Genomic DNA, 15,468 nt, shown 5'->3' on the forward strand with positions numbered 1-15,468 from the left:
CCTTTTCATCTCACACCTTTTCCCACCACCTCAACACTCAAAACAATCTGTTTAGTGAGTTTTTCAGTGAGATAGAAAGTACAGTTTCTGAGTATTTCTTTTCTTGAACAAAGTGAGCACCTATTAAAGGTCATGGCTGGGGACTGAGCTCAGTGGCTCAAGCGCCTGCCTGGTAAGCATGAGTTTGATGCCCAGTACCAATCATTTATCAACCACTCATCATTGCTGGAAACACTCTGCTATTTGTGGTCATAGTAGGTTTCTCACCAAAAGTAATCAATATTATAAAGATTTAGTTTTCCTTTAGATTCCAAGTCAAAGTATAATTTCCCCCCCAATTCTTGGTTGCAGTGAAAATCTGTCTTTTAGTACTTGTATACTTTCATTTTTACATTTAGATCTTTTGATGTTTACGGAATGTATCCACAGTACTGTTTTGTTTTTGTTTTTGTTTTTTATTTTGTTGTTTTTGAGACAGGGTCTCCTGTGTAGCCCAGGCTGGTCTCAAACTCACAGTGCTCCTCCTGCCTCAGCCTCCTAAGTGTCACCATGTTTGCTTAACAGACCTATTTTTAATTGTTAGTCTCATTAAAATCTATCTTTACTGTTTTAAAAAGACATCTATCATATTCTAAAACGGTCATATAAATTGTTTATTCTATCCATTCTATTCTCGTCTTTTTATTCATGTCCAACATCATAGAGACACTATGTTAAGTACTTCCAAAAGCTGTCTACAGGCTTTTTTCTATACATTAACTTGAAATTCTACCACTTTTACCAAATTCTGCCTATCTGTAGTCTGAATGGATACACTTCCTTTCTCCTCCACGCACCTGCTTTCTCGTCACCACACTACTGGCTATTACTTCCATTATGACGTGCTGATGAAGGTCCCTGGCACCTCCCTCTGCCTTCTGAGTTTAAGCCAGCCTAACTTTCCCGTCGTCATACTTGTGGACAAACACATAGTGAAACTACTGTACATAAAAATCCAACTTTATTGAACACAGGAATAGACGATTTTCAAATTAATTATTTTTACTTGATGATTACTAGTTTTGAAGCTATCTGACCCATGGTATAACTTACTGATACTATATGAAGATGCTTGTCTTTTACCTCAATTCCATATTTGTTAACAAATATACTTAAATCTAGAGAGGAACGTTTATGATTGCGTTAGTGCATGGTAATCCCTGCTACTTACACTGCTCCTGGCAATCAGGGATCAATGGCTCTACAGTAAATTTGAAGCACAAATTTGAATTTTATACAAAAACTCAGTTTTACTCTTATTCTTACATTAGTGGGGAATGACATCTGTAACTTACAGGCAAGCAAATACTTTTGTTTTCTATCTCCTAGCTGAACAAAAATATACATAATATATTGTTTTCATTAGGCAAGACTTTTTATATTTTGATGAGAATGCCAGGTAAACCTTTTGTGAACAAAATGGCCAGGGTACAAACCATCGTTGGAGGAAGTACTTAATAAACATATCTCATTTAAATAAATCCTCCAGTAAGAAATGGAGAATTTGGTGCCTTTACTGTGAAGGCTTTGTAGTTATCTGTCAAATTTCTATGTGCAGCTCACCAACATTCCCTTACTGGAAACACCAGTATTTCTGTACTATAGTTCTCAAAAGGACTTGAAAGTCTCAAAATTCTGTGTCGCCTTTGGCTTGCTTCTCTCTTGATTCCACCCAGGCCTTATTAATAGTTCGCTTCATATCATCATCTCCATCTTCATAAATTTTCTTTAGAACGTTCATTAACCCCTCACTAGGATCTGTCTCAGCATCGTAGGATGGCTTTCTGTTAAAACAAAACACAATAATAGGAAAGTCAACACTCGGAACCATATAATTTGAAGTTGTTAACAGAAGAGACAAGAGGAAGCCAGACTGCCCAATCAAAATATTCACAATATAACAGACAAAATCCATCCTAATAATACACACTTGCACACAGTGCAAGAGTGAAAAAGGAAATGTTAGCATATCAGAGAAGTCTACACTATGAAACAGAAAAGACATCTGCTTATTGTCAGCTATTCATTCATAATACAGAAATGATAGAACTTGAAAGAAGTGAAGCTAAAACAAAATTCCAGCAGTGACCAATGATTATAATTCTATGGGTAATGTTGACACAGTTGACAAACGTCTAACAAGCTATCCTGCCATCAAAAAGTGAGAAAAAATATTATTACAAAAATTATTTATGCATCTTCTGGGCCAAACAATATGGAACTTATAATTCATTCAAAACAAGGAGGTTCAAAAAGTCACTTACAATTTAGATCAGATGTAACAGACCAAATAATTGAAAAATATGGGATAGCAAAATGTCAATCAGGATGTCCATCACTGGACATCTTCACCGTTACTTTTACTGGGAGACATTTTATTCAAATTATACTACCCACACACCTTCCCAAAAGAATTAAAAGCATCACTCTACAGTGATATACACACACTCCTGTTTATAGCAGCACAGTTTGTTATAGCTAAATCTTACAAAGAGCCCAAATCCCCTTCAACTGGTGAATAAAGACATGGTTTTTTTTTGGAGTACTACCTCTGCCATAAAGAAGGATAAACCTGAGACATTTCTAGCTAAGGGGATCCACCCTGAGATCATACTAAGTGGAATAAAATAAGACACATGTGTTGTAAACACTGTATTGTTTCTCTGGTATAAGAAACAGAAAAGGTAGAGCCAGGGATTTAGCTTAGTGACATAAGCGCCTGCCTGGCAAGCCCAAGGCCACGAGCTGAATCCCTGGTACCAAAAAAAATGAAACTAAAAGGGTAAGTAAGGACCAAAATGTAAAATAGATGTTGTGAAGTAAGAAGTAACTGTTCAAATGGGAAGGTGCAGAGCGAGGGAGAAGGGGGAAGGAAGGCAGGAAAAAACCTGCAAACAAAGCTTTCGTACGTAAGATGGGGGAGAGGGGCTGAAGGGAAGCAAGAATGGGGAAAAATAGAAGAAGCAAGTTACGTCATGTATAGGTACAAACCCCCTATGGTGAGTATGGTCATTAGTATACCAGGAAATAGTAAAATGTACCAGTAAACTTCATTTTAAAAGAAGAAATTACTATGCCCACAGAATAAGAGGAAAGGCCTATTAACATGACGATGCAAAGTGCTGTTCAAAGACAATAAAGCAAAAAGAGTTCAGAAAGACACTAGGTGTCAGGTATTCTGTCCCAGCAGGGGAAAAGCTGGCCAATAAAAAAAATTTTAATAATCTGAGAAATTAAAAAATGTAATACAGACATCTGAGCCTTTCCAGAGCTCCCAAAACAAAGCACTGGTAACAGGCTCAATTTACGGAGACAAATCTCTACATCTGGGAATAAAAACCAGTACTAAAGAGCCATCTGTAACAATAAAAAACTCCTTACAAACCAGCTCGCTAGGCTATGTCCTCTTCAAGCAGGCTCTGACAGTTGAAAAGCGATTAAGACAATAAAAAAATGACAGCAGGAGATCAATGGTCCATCAAACTTTAAGGACTGCTCTATCATTCACAGTCAAACTATAACCCCAGCAAGAACACTGTTAGAACCTTAAAGAAATGAAAAGCAGACTCACTCTTTTTCTTTGCACTCTTTTTCAACCTGAGTTAAGTACTCCCACTGAACATTTTCCGCTTTCTTTCTACACAAGATAAGAACTGTATCAGTCTTGATCTAAAGGAAAAGTAGGGAAAAAAAAAAGTATGGTTAGAGAATCATTATTTCCTCAGTTAAGTGTCCAGTAAGTGCAGGACTTATCCAGGTGCTAATACGTTATGAATAGGCTAGAGTCTGAAAACTCATTGAGGGGAAAGCGTATGTAAGTAAAATTTCAATACCTTCAACAACTGCTAAGTGCAACCCTCTCCCCAAAACACAGCACAACAAATCAGATGGTTAAGTGTCATCAAGATAAACAAGCAGGCAAGAACCTCATCACAAAGGCTTCTCTGACATACGACTGGAACCCTAAGATCCAGGAGAAGGGCATCCAGGCAGTTGTAGAGCAAGGAGAATGACTTCAGGATGAGCTGCTCTTGGTATGTTTGAAGAAAAGGAGTGTTTGAGTTTCAGTGATTAGAGGAAAGCACAGAGGGTCAAGAGAATGGGAAAGGAAGGTGTGACACATAATTCTTTCAACAATCATCAGTGTAGGGCTAGGGATTTAGCTCAGCGGCTCAAGCGCCTGCCTAGCAAGCATGAGGTTCTGAGTTCAATCCTCGGTATCAAAAAACCCCCCTAAAAAAACAAAAACAACCAAAAAAACAGTCGTCAGTGTAAATGCTAGGAGTCTTCTGAATAGCGCTTCACCTATGGGATTGTGGAAGAACACTGCAGTAACACAAGCTAACACTAAACTGCATTTAATGTTACTTTTAAGCTGCTATACGTGACACAGTAGAATACAATATATATGTACCAAATGTACTAAACTTCATTTATTTGAAGTGAACAGAAAATTGTGTCACTAGTGAAAAGTACGAATTAAGTTTTAAGAAAATTTCAAGCTGGGCATGGTGGTGTACGCCTGTAAACCCAGGTCTTGGGAGGCTGAGCCAGGAGAAGCTGCAAATTTGAGGCCAGCATGAGCCACAAAGTTAAGCACAAGGCTAGGTGAACTGCGCAGTGAGACACTGTCTCAAAAAGACAAAGACCAAAAGAGAGCTTTCAGTATTTTATAACCTCTACTATAAATAGGTTAAGTACTTAGGATTTCCTCTATGTGTTTAAAAAATATATGCACAGTATACCTAAGGGTTGCCATAATGTACATACCTTCTGCTCCCGTATTTAACACAATATTCTTACAACAAGCTGTTGCACAACATGAACTTGCAAATATTTTCCGTGAAGAGCCACACAGTAAACATTTTCTATCATTAGCCCCATGGATCTGCTGTACCTACTTAATTCTGCCATGCAGTATGAAAGCAGCCACGACCAACATACCAGCAGCGGTGATGTTCCAGTCACACCTTATTTACAGAACAGGCAGAGGGCCACAGTCTGGATACTCTAGCACAGTGGGTAAACTAATTCTAATTAGACAGTTATCTCAGTTCCAAATGAGTCATGTTCAATCTAATGAGGTACCACAAAATAATGATTAGAAAGAAAAAAAATCACTCACTTTTTTCGAACTGCCTTCCACTGAGATGGGTTTCAAAAGATTGTTCACAATCATAGAATAACTTTTCCCATTTAAGTTCTTTACCAAAAGATCAAATGACCTAAAAACAACAGTGAATGTATTATCTTTACAGTTCTCATTAAAAAAAAAAGCCAGCATACACATTTGACTATGCCAGATGATTTCTACACCCCTTCAAAGTAAGTATAAAACATATTTCTAGAATTTGAGGAGAATTTATCACCTGTACTGTAGAAAAGAATCCTACAGTAAGGCTGACTCCTAATGATCACTGTCATTCCCGTGATGAGAAAAACTCACCTTTCTGTGAAATACACCTGTACATTCTCAGCAGGAACTTGATGAACTCCAGTTAAGGTAATGTAGATTTTCACAAACTTGTCTGACTGATCCCAACCTACCAACAAAAAGGAAAAGATGAGTTGTAAGTTGGTCTCTCAAACCGTATCTGGAACACCAAGATGCATGTGGTTCATACAAAAACTCAATGATTGAGTCAAAATATGAAAGCCCAGTATAGAAATCAAAGTACAGATATGCCTTATTTAGTAACTGCTTGGTTTTCTGACTTTTACAGCTCTGTACCTTTTCTTTATAGAGCCTCAAAGTTGTTTTGCACAGTTCAGCTTGTTAATACAGTAATTTTTGCTGTCTTTTTTATGTTCTGTTATAGTGTGGTACCTTGGTTCAGAACTTAAATTTTTTCACAATTCTAGTTGCAAACCAAACTGGACAAGAACCAATTCAAATTCAGCGGTTAGGTTCAATGTTGACTTTATGGGAGAATGTGATTTGGTTCTTGTCCAAAATCGTGGAAGGAATTAAGTTCATTAACTAAGGAGCTGTGTAAGAGTTGTGCAAATAAAAGCAACATCATCATGTTGTGAGTTTCCTTTACCCACTGCTTTAGTCTGCATATTAGAATGTACATAGTATATATAGTTCCCCATTTGGCAAAGAGTTCATTAGCAGCGGGACGTTGGAAGACCTGAATTTGGTCATTAAATGGGGAATATCCATGTAAATATTTTAGATGAAGAAACTGATCTTCAAAACAATTAAGTACAAGTTAGAGATCTAACCTGGAAAACTCAGTTTCAAATTCAAAAAAAAATTTTTTTAATCAGTACTGGGGATCAAACTCACGACCACACACTTGCAAGGCAGGCACTTATGCCGCTGAGCTAAATTCCCAGCCCTCAAATTCAAATTTTTAACACAAAGCCTAGATCCTTTTTATTCCTTAGAATAAAAATATGATCAATATATTTTAAGATTAGCAATATACTTTAAGATTAGCTTGCCAGGTGTGTTCCCAGCACTTGGGAGGGTAAGAAGTTCACTGCTGGTGTGAGGTCAGCCCGGGCTAACAGGAAGTCCAAGGCCAGTCTGACCAGTATAGTAAGACCCTGTCTCAGAACAACAAAAGATAACTCATTTACTCTATATGGGAAATAATTCTGACTTACACCTAAATATTAATAATTCTCTACTATGCTGGATGGCTAAACACCCACACTGTTTAATTCTGTAATTTCCACTTCTCTGTGCAGTCCAAATTCAATTCTAGCTTCCTCAATTCCTCTCCAGGACAAGATTAAACACAAGCTTAAAAGACTCCCAATTCCTCATCAAAACTTATCTAGCTAACCTACTAACATCTAATAAACACCATTTCAGTACATACTGTCCCCCTGCAGTCTAACATAGATAAACTCTGTCAACATAAAACACACAAACCACAAAGCTTGAATCGCCAAGCTGGAGGGTGCTGTCTGCGGAGCAGAGGGCTAGATGGAGGGGCAGGTCATACCGTAATTACTGATTTTCACTGTGTATCCTGTTGTGATGGGAGCAACCACAGCAGCTGGTTTTTCACTGTCATGAAGTTCTGGTTTCTTTTGTGACTTCTGTTGCATCTTATTCTTTATTTCTGTTTCAATCTTGCATTTTTCAGCTGTCAGGGCATCACGAACTCTCTTCCTAGTAGCCTTTTCCAGCAACGTCTTTACCTCTTCTAGATCATTCTGCAGCTGTGTTGAAACAGAAGGAAAGTTAGCTATGACTTCTCATCTCAACTCACCAAAAGAAGAGCTAAAAATTAAGAAGTTCATCAATATTTTCCGGAATTGAATTGCATCTTCAGTTTTTTCCTTTAATTTACTGAGTTTTACACAATTCAACTCCAAATTTTTCAATTTTTTACTTTATCTGCCTTTACTTAGAACATTTTATTTGTAAGAAATCTAGAAGAGGGCTTGGGATTTAGCTTGGTGGCACAAGCACCTGCCTTGGCAAGCGGAAGGTCCTGAGTTTGATCTCCAGTACCAAAACAATAACAATGACAAAACCCAGAAACTTGGAAGATTTATAAAAGAACACAAAAATCTTTTTTAAAAAAGGGTTCAGAGATTTCCTTGTTAACATTCAGTGTAGTATAATAAGTTATTAGAAACTTTTTACTATTAAAGACCACTTGCGGGGCTGGAGATTTAGCTCAGTGGCATAAGCGCCTGCCTTGCAAGCAGGCAGTGGTGAGTTCGATCCCCGGTACCGATAAAAAGGAAAAAGACAAAAAAAAAAAAAAAAAAAAAAAAAAAAAAGACCACTTGCGTGTGGCCAAGGGCTATAGCTAGTTGGTGGAGATGAGTGCTCTACTTTCTTTTAATAACTGGTCCTCACTGATCTTCCCAGTCACATGCCTCACATAAAAAGTTTGAAGAGGACTGGGGATATAGCTCAGCAACATAAGCGCCTGCCTGGTAAGCGTGAGGTCATGAGTTTGATCACCAGTAACAACAACAACAAAAAAAAAAGTTTGAAGAAAAAAATTCAGCTTTTAAGAAAAAATCTTGTTTGGCATTTGTCAGTCTTACAGACAGAAGTCTGAGCTTGGCTGCATAGATGGGAAACCTGAGACAGATGTTCCAAAATGCAACGAACTCTTTAAAAACTAACTGAAAAGGTTATTGTGTTCTTCTCATGCATCACTTAATACGTAACCTGTAAGTCCTTCCTATTTTCTGGAGATAGAGCCAACATCTTATGAAAATTTAGTTAAAGATACTTAGAAAATTAATAGGTTTAAGTTCTTTTTTTTTTTTTTTTTAAATCGGTACCAGGGATCAAACTCACGACCGCCTGCTTGCAAGGCAGGTGCTTATGCCGCTGAGCTAAATCTCCAGCCCCTAGGTTTAAGTTCTTTTTCCTAATTATGCTGAGTTATAAAATCAATGCTCTCCATCTTTCCAAAAATCTGATTTCTGTCTTGATATGAGCAACATGGCTGAAAAAAATAAAACTATACAATAGCTCGACATTAAGTAAAAGGCTCAAACTGGGCACAGTGGCATGTGCCTGTAATCTCAGCATTCTGGGAGACTGAGGCAAAAGAAAAGCAAATTTACTAACAGAAAAACAGAAAATAAAATGGAATGCTAAAGAGGAGAGTTGAGCGTAGTAGTGTAAAGGGCGAGTTGTTCAATCCCCAGAAACTAAAAAAATATCCTTTAAACGGTAAGTACAGAATTTTAAAGCTGGTTTCTTAATGATCTAATGCAGTAACAGAAAACTACTTTTCTTTTACCTCATCTTTTATTATGTCATTTAATTCAAATGCCCTATTTCACCAATCTGTAACAAATTAACAGGGTATAAAAAAACAGTACTCAGTGCCTATCCCCAATTTCCCCTCCAATAAAACACATCTTACACAGACCTCCCTCCCAAACACTTCTTCTGAAGCTAGAAGCAATGTTTTAATTCACAATAATCTTTTTTTGTAACAGTTTCAAAAAATTCATGCAGATTCTAATGTGGACATAAACATGTAAAATTACTGTACTTGTTCTCTAAGCAGGGGTTTATTTAAAAAAATGAGTCAGGGGCTCAGCAGCATAAATGCTTGCCTGGCAAGTGCAAGTGCAAAGTTGTGAGTTTGGTACCAAAAATAGCAATAAAAAAAGTACGGTATAAACTAAAGCAACCTGCAGGTTGTAGCTCCTCCGTTTTTGTACCTGCAGACTTGAAAAGAGCAAAGGCGTACCATCAGTTCTGCACTTAGAAAAAGTCATCCTAGGGGCAGAGAGTACTTTCTGACCTAATCAGCATGCCGTTTTCCTGGCTTTCTTGGCATGCGTTTACCAATGGAAAGAATTGCCTTTTATTCCTACTCCATTATTTCTTAACTACTTCACAATTATTCACGAAGGGCTTTACCACCAAATTGCCCCCAAATGAGCAAAGAACCGTAACAGACTTTTCTGTAGATGTACAGACAGAAACCAAAAGGACAGAAGTTGTACACACCACTTCACACCTACCACGATGTACCATAAACACAAAAAAGCCCCAGAAACTCGACTCTTCATAATATTTCTTGTGGTTACTCTAAGATCCAGCAATTCCACTTTTAAGTCTATATCCCAGAGAACTGAAAACATGTTCACAGAAGACCTGTACACAAATATTCACAGCCTTATTCCTAACAGTCAACAAGGGGAAACAACTCGAGTGACCAACTGATAAAGAGATGAGCAAAATATACTATATTTGTACAATGAAATACTATTCGGCCATAAAAAAGAATGACATGATACATGCTTACACCACAGATGCAATGGAACACATTACACTAAGATAAAGGGGCCAAAAACCCAAAATGCCACACAGAGCATGATTCATTTAAAAGACATACCTACAACAGGCAAATTCACAGACACAAAAGATCTACTGGGAGCCAAGGGCTGGGGGTGAGGTGAGGTGAATGGTCACAACTGTCTTAACTGTATGAAGGACATTTAACCGGCTCTTACACTTTGGGGTGATGAAAATATTGTGAGGATGGCTGCACAACACAAAAAATCACCAAGCTCACACTTTAAAGTAGTTAAAAAGATAAATTTTATTTCAAAACCAAACGGAGGCGGTCAGTAATGTTTACAGAATGTTACACCCATAGTAAGGTCACCCAAAAGTCTCCACGGGGCACGTGGTACCCAAAACTAGTTCCCTACTAGACACTCAGACCAACACTTCAACACAAATCCTGAATTTTTCTTTACTTAATTTTTTTAAACGTTAAAAAAAAAAAGCAAATTAAGCATTTCCCAGTACTTGTTATTCTAATCGACTAACATTTTCTACAAGGCAAATCTTAACAGATCCTCAACACTGAGTAACAAACACTACAGTATTTGCCATCCTACAAGGGCAAGGGAAAGTGCAATGCCATTATTATTCCCATTTTATCGCTGAGCAAACCAAGTCTCCAATAAAGTTAAGTCAGCCCACCCTCAGAGCTTTCAGAACTAATAACTACTACTACAACAACAACAACAAAAGCTGCTCAATGTCCTACTAACAACGAACTTTCCGACTGCTTGTTTTAAGTCAGCATATAGTAGACTGCTGTTCGCCAAGCACTGTCTCAAACGTTTGGAATAAATACCTACCCCAGCGACCCTGAGAAGCGGGCGCCACGGCGGCAGGAAGAGGAGCTCGCCCGAGACGGCACGGCTCCCGGGGCAGAGCCCTCGCCACCGCCCGCGGACGCATGGGCCTGAGCAGCGGTCCGGACCTCAGGACGCTTCCCGGCTCCCGCCGCTGGAAGCTAACGGAAAGGGCCTCAGGAAGGCGAGGGGGACCGGCACCGCCCGGCCGGCAGCGCCTCCAGCACAGAGAACCCAGATCGGCCCGCGGGCCGCGCCGGGCGGCGCCGGAGAAGGTCCGGACCCCTTACCTCCTCCAAAACTGAAGCCATGGTCGGGCAGTGTCGGACCTCAAGCCCAGACTGCAGGCAGCACGCGAAGACAGGAACCGCCGGCCACAAAACACCCTCCACAAGCGTGGATCTCACCAGCGAGAGCCGCTAGGAGTGCGTCCGACCTGCGCGATGCCGCCGTCCGCCCTCCGCACGCGGCGACTCTGGAACCTTCGCTAGGCCGCTGCCTCCGCCCACCCCGAGCACCGCCGGCTGCACTCGGCCCCGCCCCGCTGCGCTTGGCCCCGCCTACCGAGCCTCCTAGCAACGCCTAACTCTCGCGATTGCACCAAGCAGTTCGAGAAAAGTGACGCTTTTTCCGTCCCAGCCGGTAACCGTGCGCGTCCAGTAGCCCCGGGTTTGCCGCGGCTGCGCACTCACAACCGGAAACCGCTACTTTATTTCAGCCCCGGAAATAACGTTCAGAGCTTCCGAGTGCAAGTCGGAAGTTGGGTAGAGAGACCGCCGATTCCGTCCTCCTTAGCACACCAGGCTAGGCAGGCAGCCATCTTGTCTAAGGGTGTTCTATGAGCCACCGAGAGAAAACGACAATAAAGGGAGAGGGAACAACCTAGTTATGTTAAAGTGGGAAAAAACGAACATGTTAGTCAGTGGAAGATTCTTGGAGCTAACAGCTTCTTAGGCGCGATGGAGACGTCACTCGCTTAGCACTTCCGACGTGGTGACGTCACCGCTCGCCGCAGTAGAGGGTGAGCGGCTTGCGTCAGCGCTACTGATACAGAGCTGCCCTTTAAGTGTTAAAACTTTCTTTTCCTTTGCTTTCACCTCTTTAACGGGCCTTTCTGTGAGAGTGTACGCGTGGTTGGATTCGATATGTCAGGCAATGTATCCAGGCTTCTTGCAATTGTTCTTTCCTGAAAACCCCATTTTTTAGATTTTATTTTCTGGCCTCATCAAGACGTTTACAACGCAGCTGAAACGTAACAGCCTTGAGAAGTCAGGTAACCAGTATGCAGCTCTACGGATCAACGATTAGAATCAACAAATCAGAGGAAAGAAAAACTGGAAAAAATCAGACTGACCCTTATCGCAGTAAAAAAAATCGGCAGTGCCCTACATACGAATGATCACAACACACAGAGTGACATTAAGGGGAAGAAGCGAGACAAAAAGAGTTCGTATTGTTCAGTTACATTTAAATGAAGTTAAACCAGCAAGCCTGGGGCTGGGGATTTAGCTCAGCGGCATAAGCACCTGCCTTGCAAGCAGGTAGTCGTGAGTTCGATCCCCGGTACCGATAAAAAAATGAGAAAGACAAAAAAAAAAAAAAAAAAAAGCCTATACGCAAACGAATTAAAGATGACCAGTCTTTCCTGGAGTAGGGAAGACAATGACAGATGTTACCACCAGGGGGCATTTCACATTCAGGTAATCTTGGTGAGGATACTGGTTATAGATGAGTGTGCACTTTTTATATAAGAAATTTTACTGAGCTGTAAAATTATATTTGTGCAGTCTTTTTTGTAGATTATACTTAAGGGACAATAGGGATTTTTTTTTCCTGAGGTGATAATATTACAAGCTCTGATGGGAGGGTGAGGAGGAAAGATTACTTGAGCCCACAAGCTGAAGACCAGCACACGTAAGTGGGTCCCGGCATGAATGAAAAGCTGTGTATTTTATTATATGTAAGTTTATGCTCTATTTTTTTAAAAGAAGTGTCCAACAAGTAGCCTGAAATTAAGAACATAATTGGAACAACTATCTCATTGCACTGGGTAAAACCGCCTTAATCACTCAGGCCAAAGGAGCATGTTGAGTCTTCAATATCAGCCAGAGCTGTCTTAATCTTCAAAATGTGGCAGGAATCAAACCACTTCTCATGTTCAGGCTGTCACATTTCCTTCTTCCCCTTTTCAGCTCTAAGAACGAGTGGTTTTATTATTCCTTGAACCCACTGGTGTTGCTCATAGCTCCAGGTCTGTATTCTGTTCTTCCTTTCTGCCTAGAATTTTCTTACAGGTCACATAGATCTTTTCCTTACTGTCTTTAGGTCTCTAAAAAGTGGGGAGGATCATAAGACTATATTAATCAAAGTTCAGTCAGAGAAGCAGAATTAGTAGGAGAGAATAAATAAGGAGTTGGTTTACACAGTGGTAGGAATTGGCTAAGTAAGTCCATACTCAGGCAGAAATGGAAGATCACAGACAGGCTGTGCCCCATGAACACTGGTAGCTTTTATCCATAAATCAGGGAGAGAACTTGACTTCCCAGGTGGGATTCCATTCTTCTCCTGAAAATTTAGGTGATGCTTTTAAGACCTCCAAATTGATTCAGTCAGGGCCATGTAGATTATCCAAGATAGCTCTCTTACTCAGTGAACTGATTAGAACTTTGAATATTTGTGCAAAATGTCTTCACGACAAAATTTAGTGTTTGATGACAGGAGTATAGAGCAACAAAGGATGCGTATCAAAAACCACTGTACCAATTTTAGCCTCAGCAGACTCAACACTTCTCTCTACATTGCCACCTTTTCTTTATACACTTTACCACTGAGATTGCTTAATCATTTTCCTGTTACAGTGGTTGTTCTTAGTTGAGTGCAGTTGTAGATATTTTGCTCACTTCTCTCTCCATGCATTTGGCAATACCTGGAGACATACTTGGTTGTCACAAATATGGGGGAAATACTACTGGCATTCAGTAAGCAGAAGCCAAGGACACTACTAAATATTGTGCAATACAGCCATCCCAAAAAAGAATCAAGGGGCCCAAAATGTCAACAGTGCTGAGGGTAAGAAGTGATATTTGAGTGTAAGCTCTTCAGAGGCAGATTCTCTTAGTTCACCGGGTTACAGGTAGCTGAGTTAGAAATATTATAGGCAGTCAGGGCTGAGCCCTCAAAGGAGCCAGAGCAGAAAACCAGATACCTTGCAGCCTTGGAGGAGACAGACTCCATCTGCTGTGAGCCAGCTCTCAAGACAAAAGGCAAAACAAATGCAACCACACCCTATGTATAAATATTAGGGATTGATATTTAAATACTTGTCTGGACACCTTGAGGAAGCCAGAAGCCACTAATCTAATCCCTTTACCAGTGAAGGTTCCCACTTGCTATGTAACAGGCTTTCCTATTGGATCCTAATTTAATCAATCTTTCCTGAGCAATTAGACTCATATCTTACTGGTTCCATAGTTCTGTCCCACCTCATGCCCATCAGCCTTGAAAGTTCCCATTTTCCCTCACCTTTGACAATGCCTCACCTTGTGGTTTTGCTCTATAAAAATCCCTGGGAAAGAGAGTGTTTGGCAGCCCACTCAGGACCACTTCTGTCTCTCTCCTGAGAAGCTTTGGTTCTCTTAATAAATATATTCTGCGCTTAACCTCCATTGTTCCATTCTTCGATTTTAGAGAACAGGAACTCATACCGGACATCTAGTAGGTTGGGAGTTGCATTCGCCTATATCAGCCTCATTTTCACTACGTCTCACAAAAGACTGCACAGTAGGCAATCTGTGTATGTGCTTTAATGGATTTAATAGACCAGATAATCCATTTTTAACACATCCCTAAATGATTATCGAGGAAGTTGTGAAACAAACCCTCAAAGTTGAGTAAAACTGATTAACTTTATATTGTTTCTACAACTTATTAGCCATATATTAGGGCTATTTAAAATCTCAGAAGCCTCTGTGTTCCTCTGTATAAATGGGACTAGAGTACCTAATAACAGTGTTTGGAGAGGTCTGGGAATATAGCTCAGTGGCACAAGCTCCTGCCTGGCAAGCACAAGGTCCCGAGGTTGATTCCTGGTACCAGCCCCCCCCAACTGTGTTTGACAATACAAAATACGAAAACAAACCAAAAAACCCACCATGGCACAATTTAAAAAAATATACTAGGTATATGTGATAGGATTATTTCCAAAAGATGAAAAGTATTTCCAAAAGATGAGAAGTATAAAACAAAAAGAGGCCTTTATTCTGAGAACATGGAGAGAGATGACCGACTCCCCCCAACACTGGAGTCCAGCGATCTCTCCAGCGGACACGTGCCGTGGGGGGTATGTAAGTAGCCTCGGTTTGGGGTGGAGCCTAAGGGGGCATCAGGGATGCACGGGTAGCCCATTGGTCCTAGGTTTCCCCGACCATAGGTAAATTCCCTGAAGATGGCGGCACAGGTAAATTCCTAGGGGCGGGGGAGATAGGGGCTTTCTGGTTCTGGTCGAGGCTTTCCTGGCTATAGTGTCCTGTCTGGGCCAAAACCCTTTCAATATGTGCTATAAGTGTTAGCTCAGGTTTTATAACAACATCTGTGACTGTGCCTTAAACCTCATCATGTCACAAAGCTGCCCTTTTCCAAAGATACTTTTCTTTTTCCAGCACTCCTGCTCTCTAACTGCCACATTATACATATTGTCCTTCAACATCTCACTTTGTTCCCTCCTGGCCTGTCATGCTCGATTCATGATTGTCAGTTTTATCACTCTTTATACCTGAACCATCCCCTGGCCCCTTTGTCATTCTAAAACACCTACCCTGCAAGACTCCACCTCTG

The 15,468-nt window shown here is 40.4% G+C and overlaps 1 protein-coding gene across 1 annotated transcript; it reads right to left on the bottom strand.

Moving 5' to 3' along the window:
• Positions 1-983: 983 nt before the first annotated feature.
• Positions 984-11,165, bottom strand: Cacybp (calcyclin binding protein). Its single transcript, XM_003474671.5, has 6 exons — positions 10,926-11,165; positions 6,999-7,218; positions 5,486-5,582; positions 5,165-5,264; positions 3,611-3,708; positions 984-1,823 (listed from the first exon to the last, which is right to left on the bottom strand). Exons 1-6 carry the CDS (start codon positions 10,944-10,946, stop codon positions 1,667-1,669), a joined length of 693 nt encoding a protein of 230 aa, XP_003474719.1. The 5' UTR covers positions 10,947-11,165; the 3' UTR covers positions 984-1,666.
• Between the last annotated feature and the right edge of the window lie 4,303 nt (positions 11,166-15,468).

The sequence above is a fragment of the Cavia porcellus genome, unplaced genomic scaffold (assembly GCF_034190915.1).
Source record: "Cavia porcellus strain 051 isolate PalLab524CR breed Dunkin Hartley unplaced genomic scaffold, mCavPor4.1 scaffold_29, whole genome shotgun sequence".
Taxonomy (NCBI): domain Eukaryota; kingdom Metazoa; phylum Chordata; class Mammalia; order Rodentia; family Caviidae; genus Cavia; species Cavia porcellus.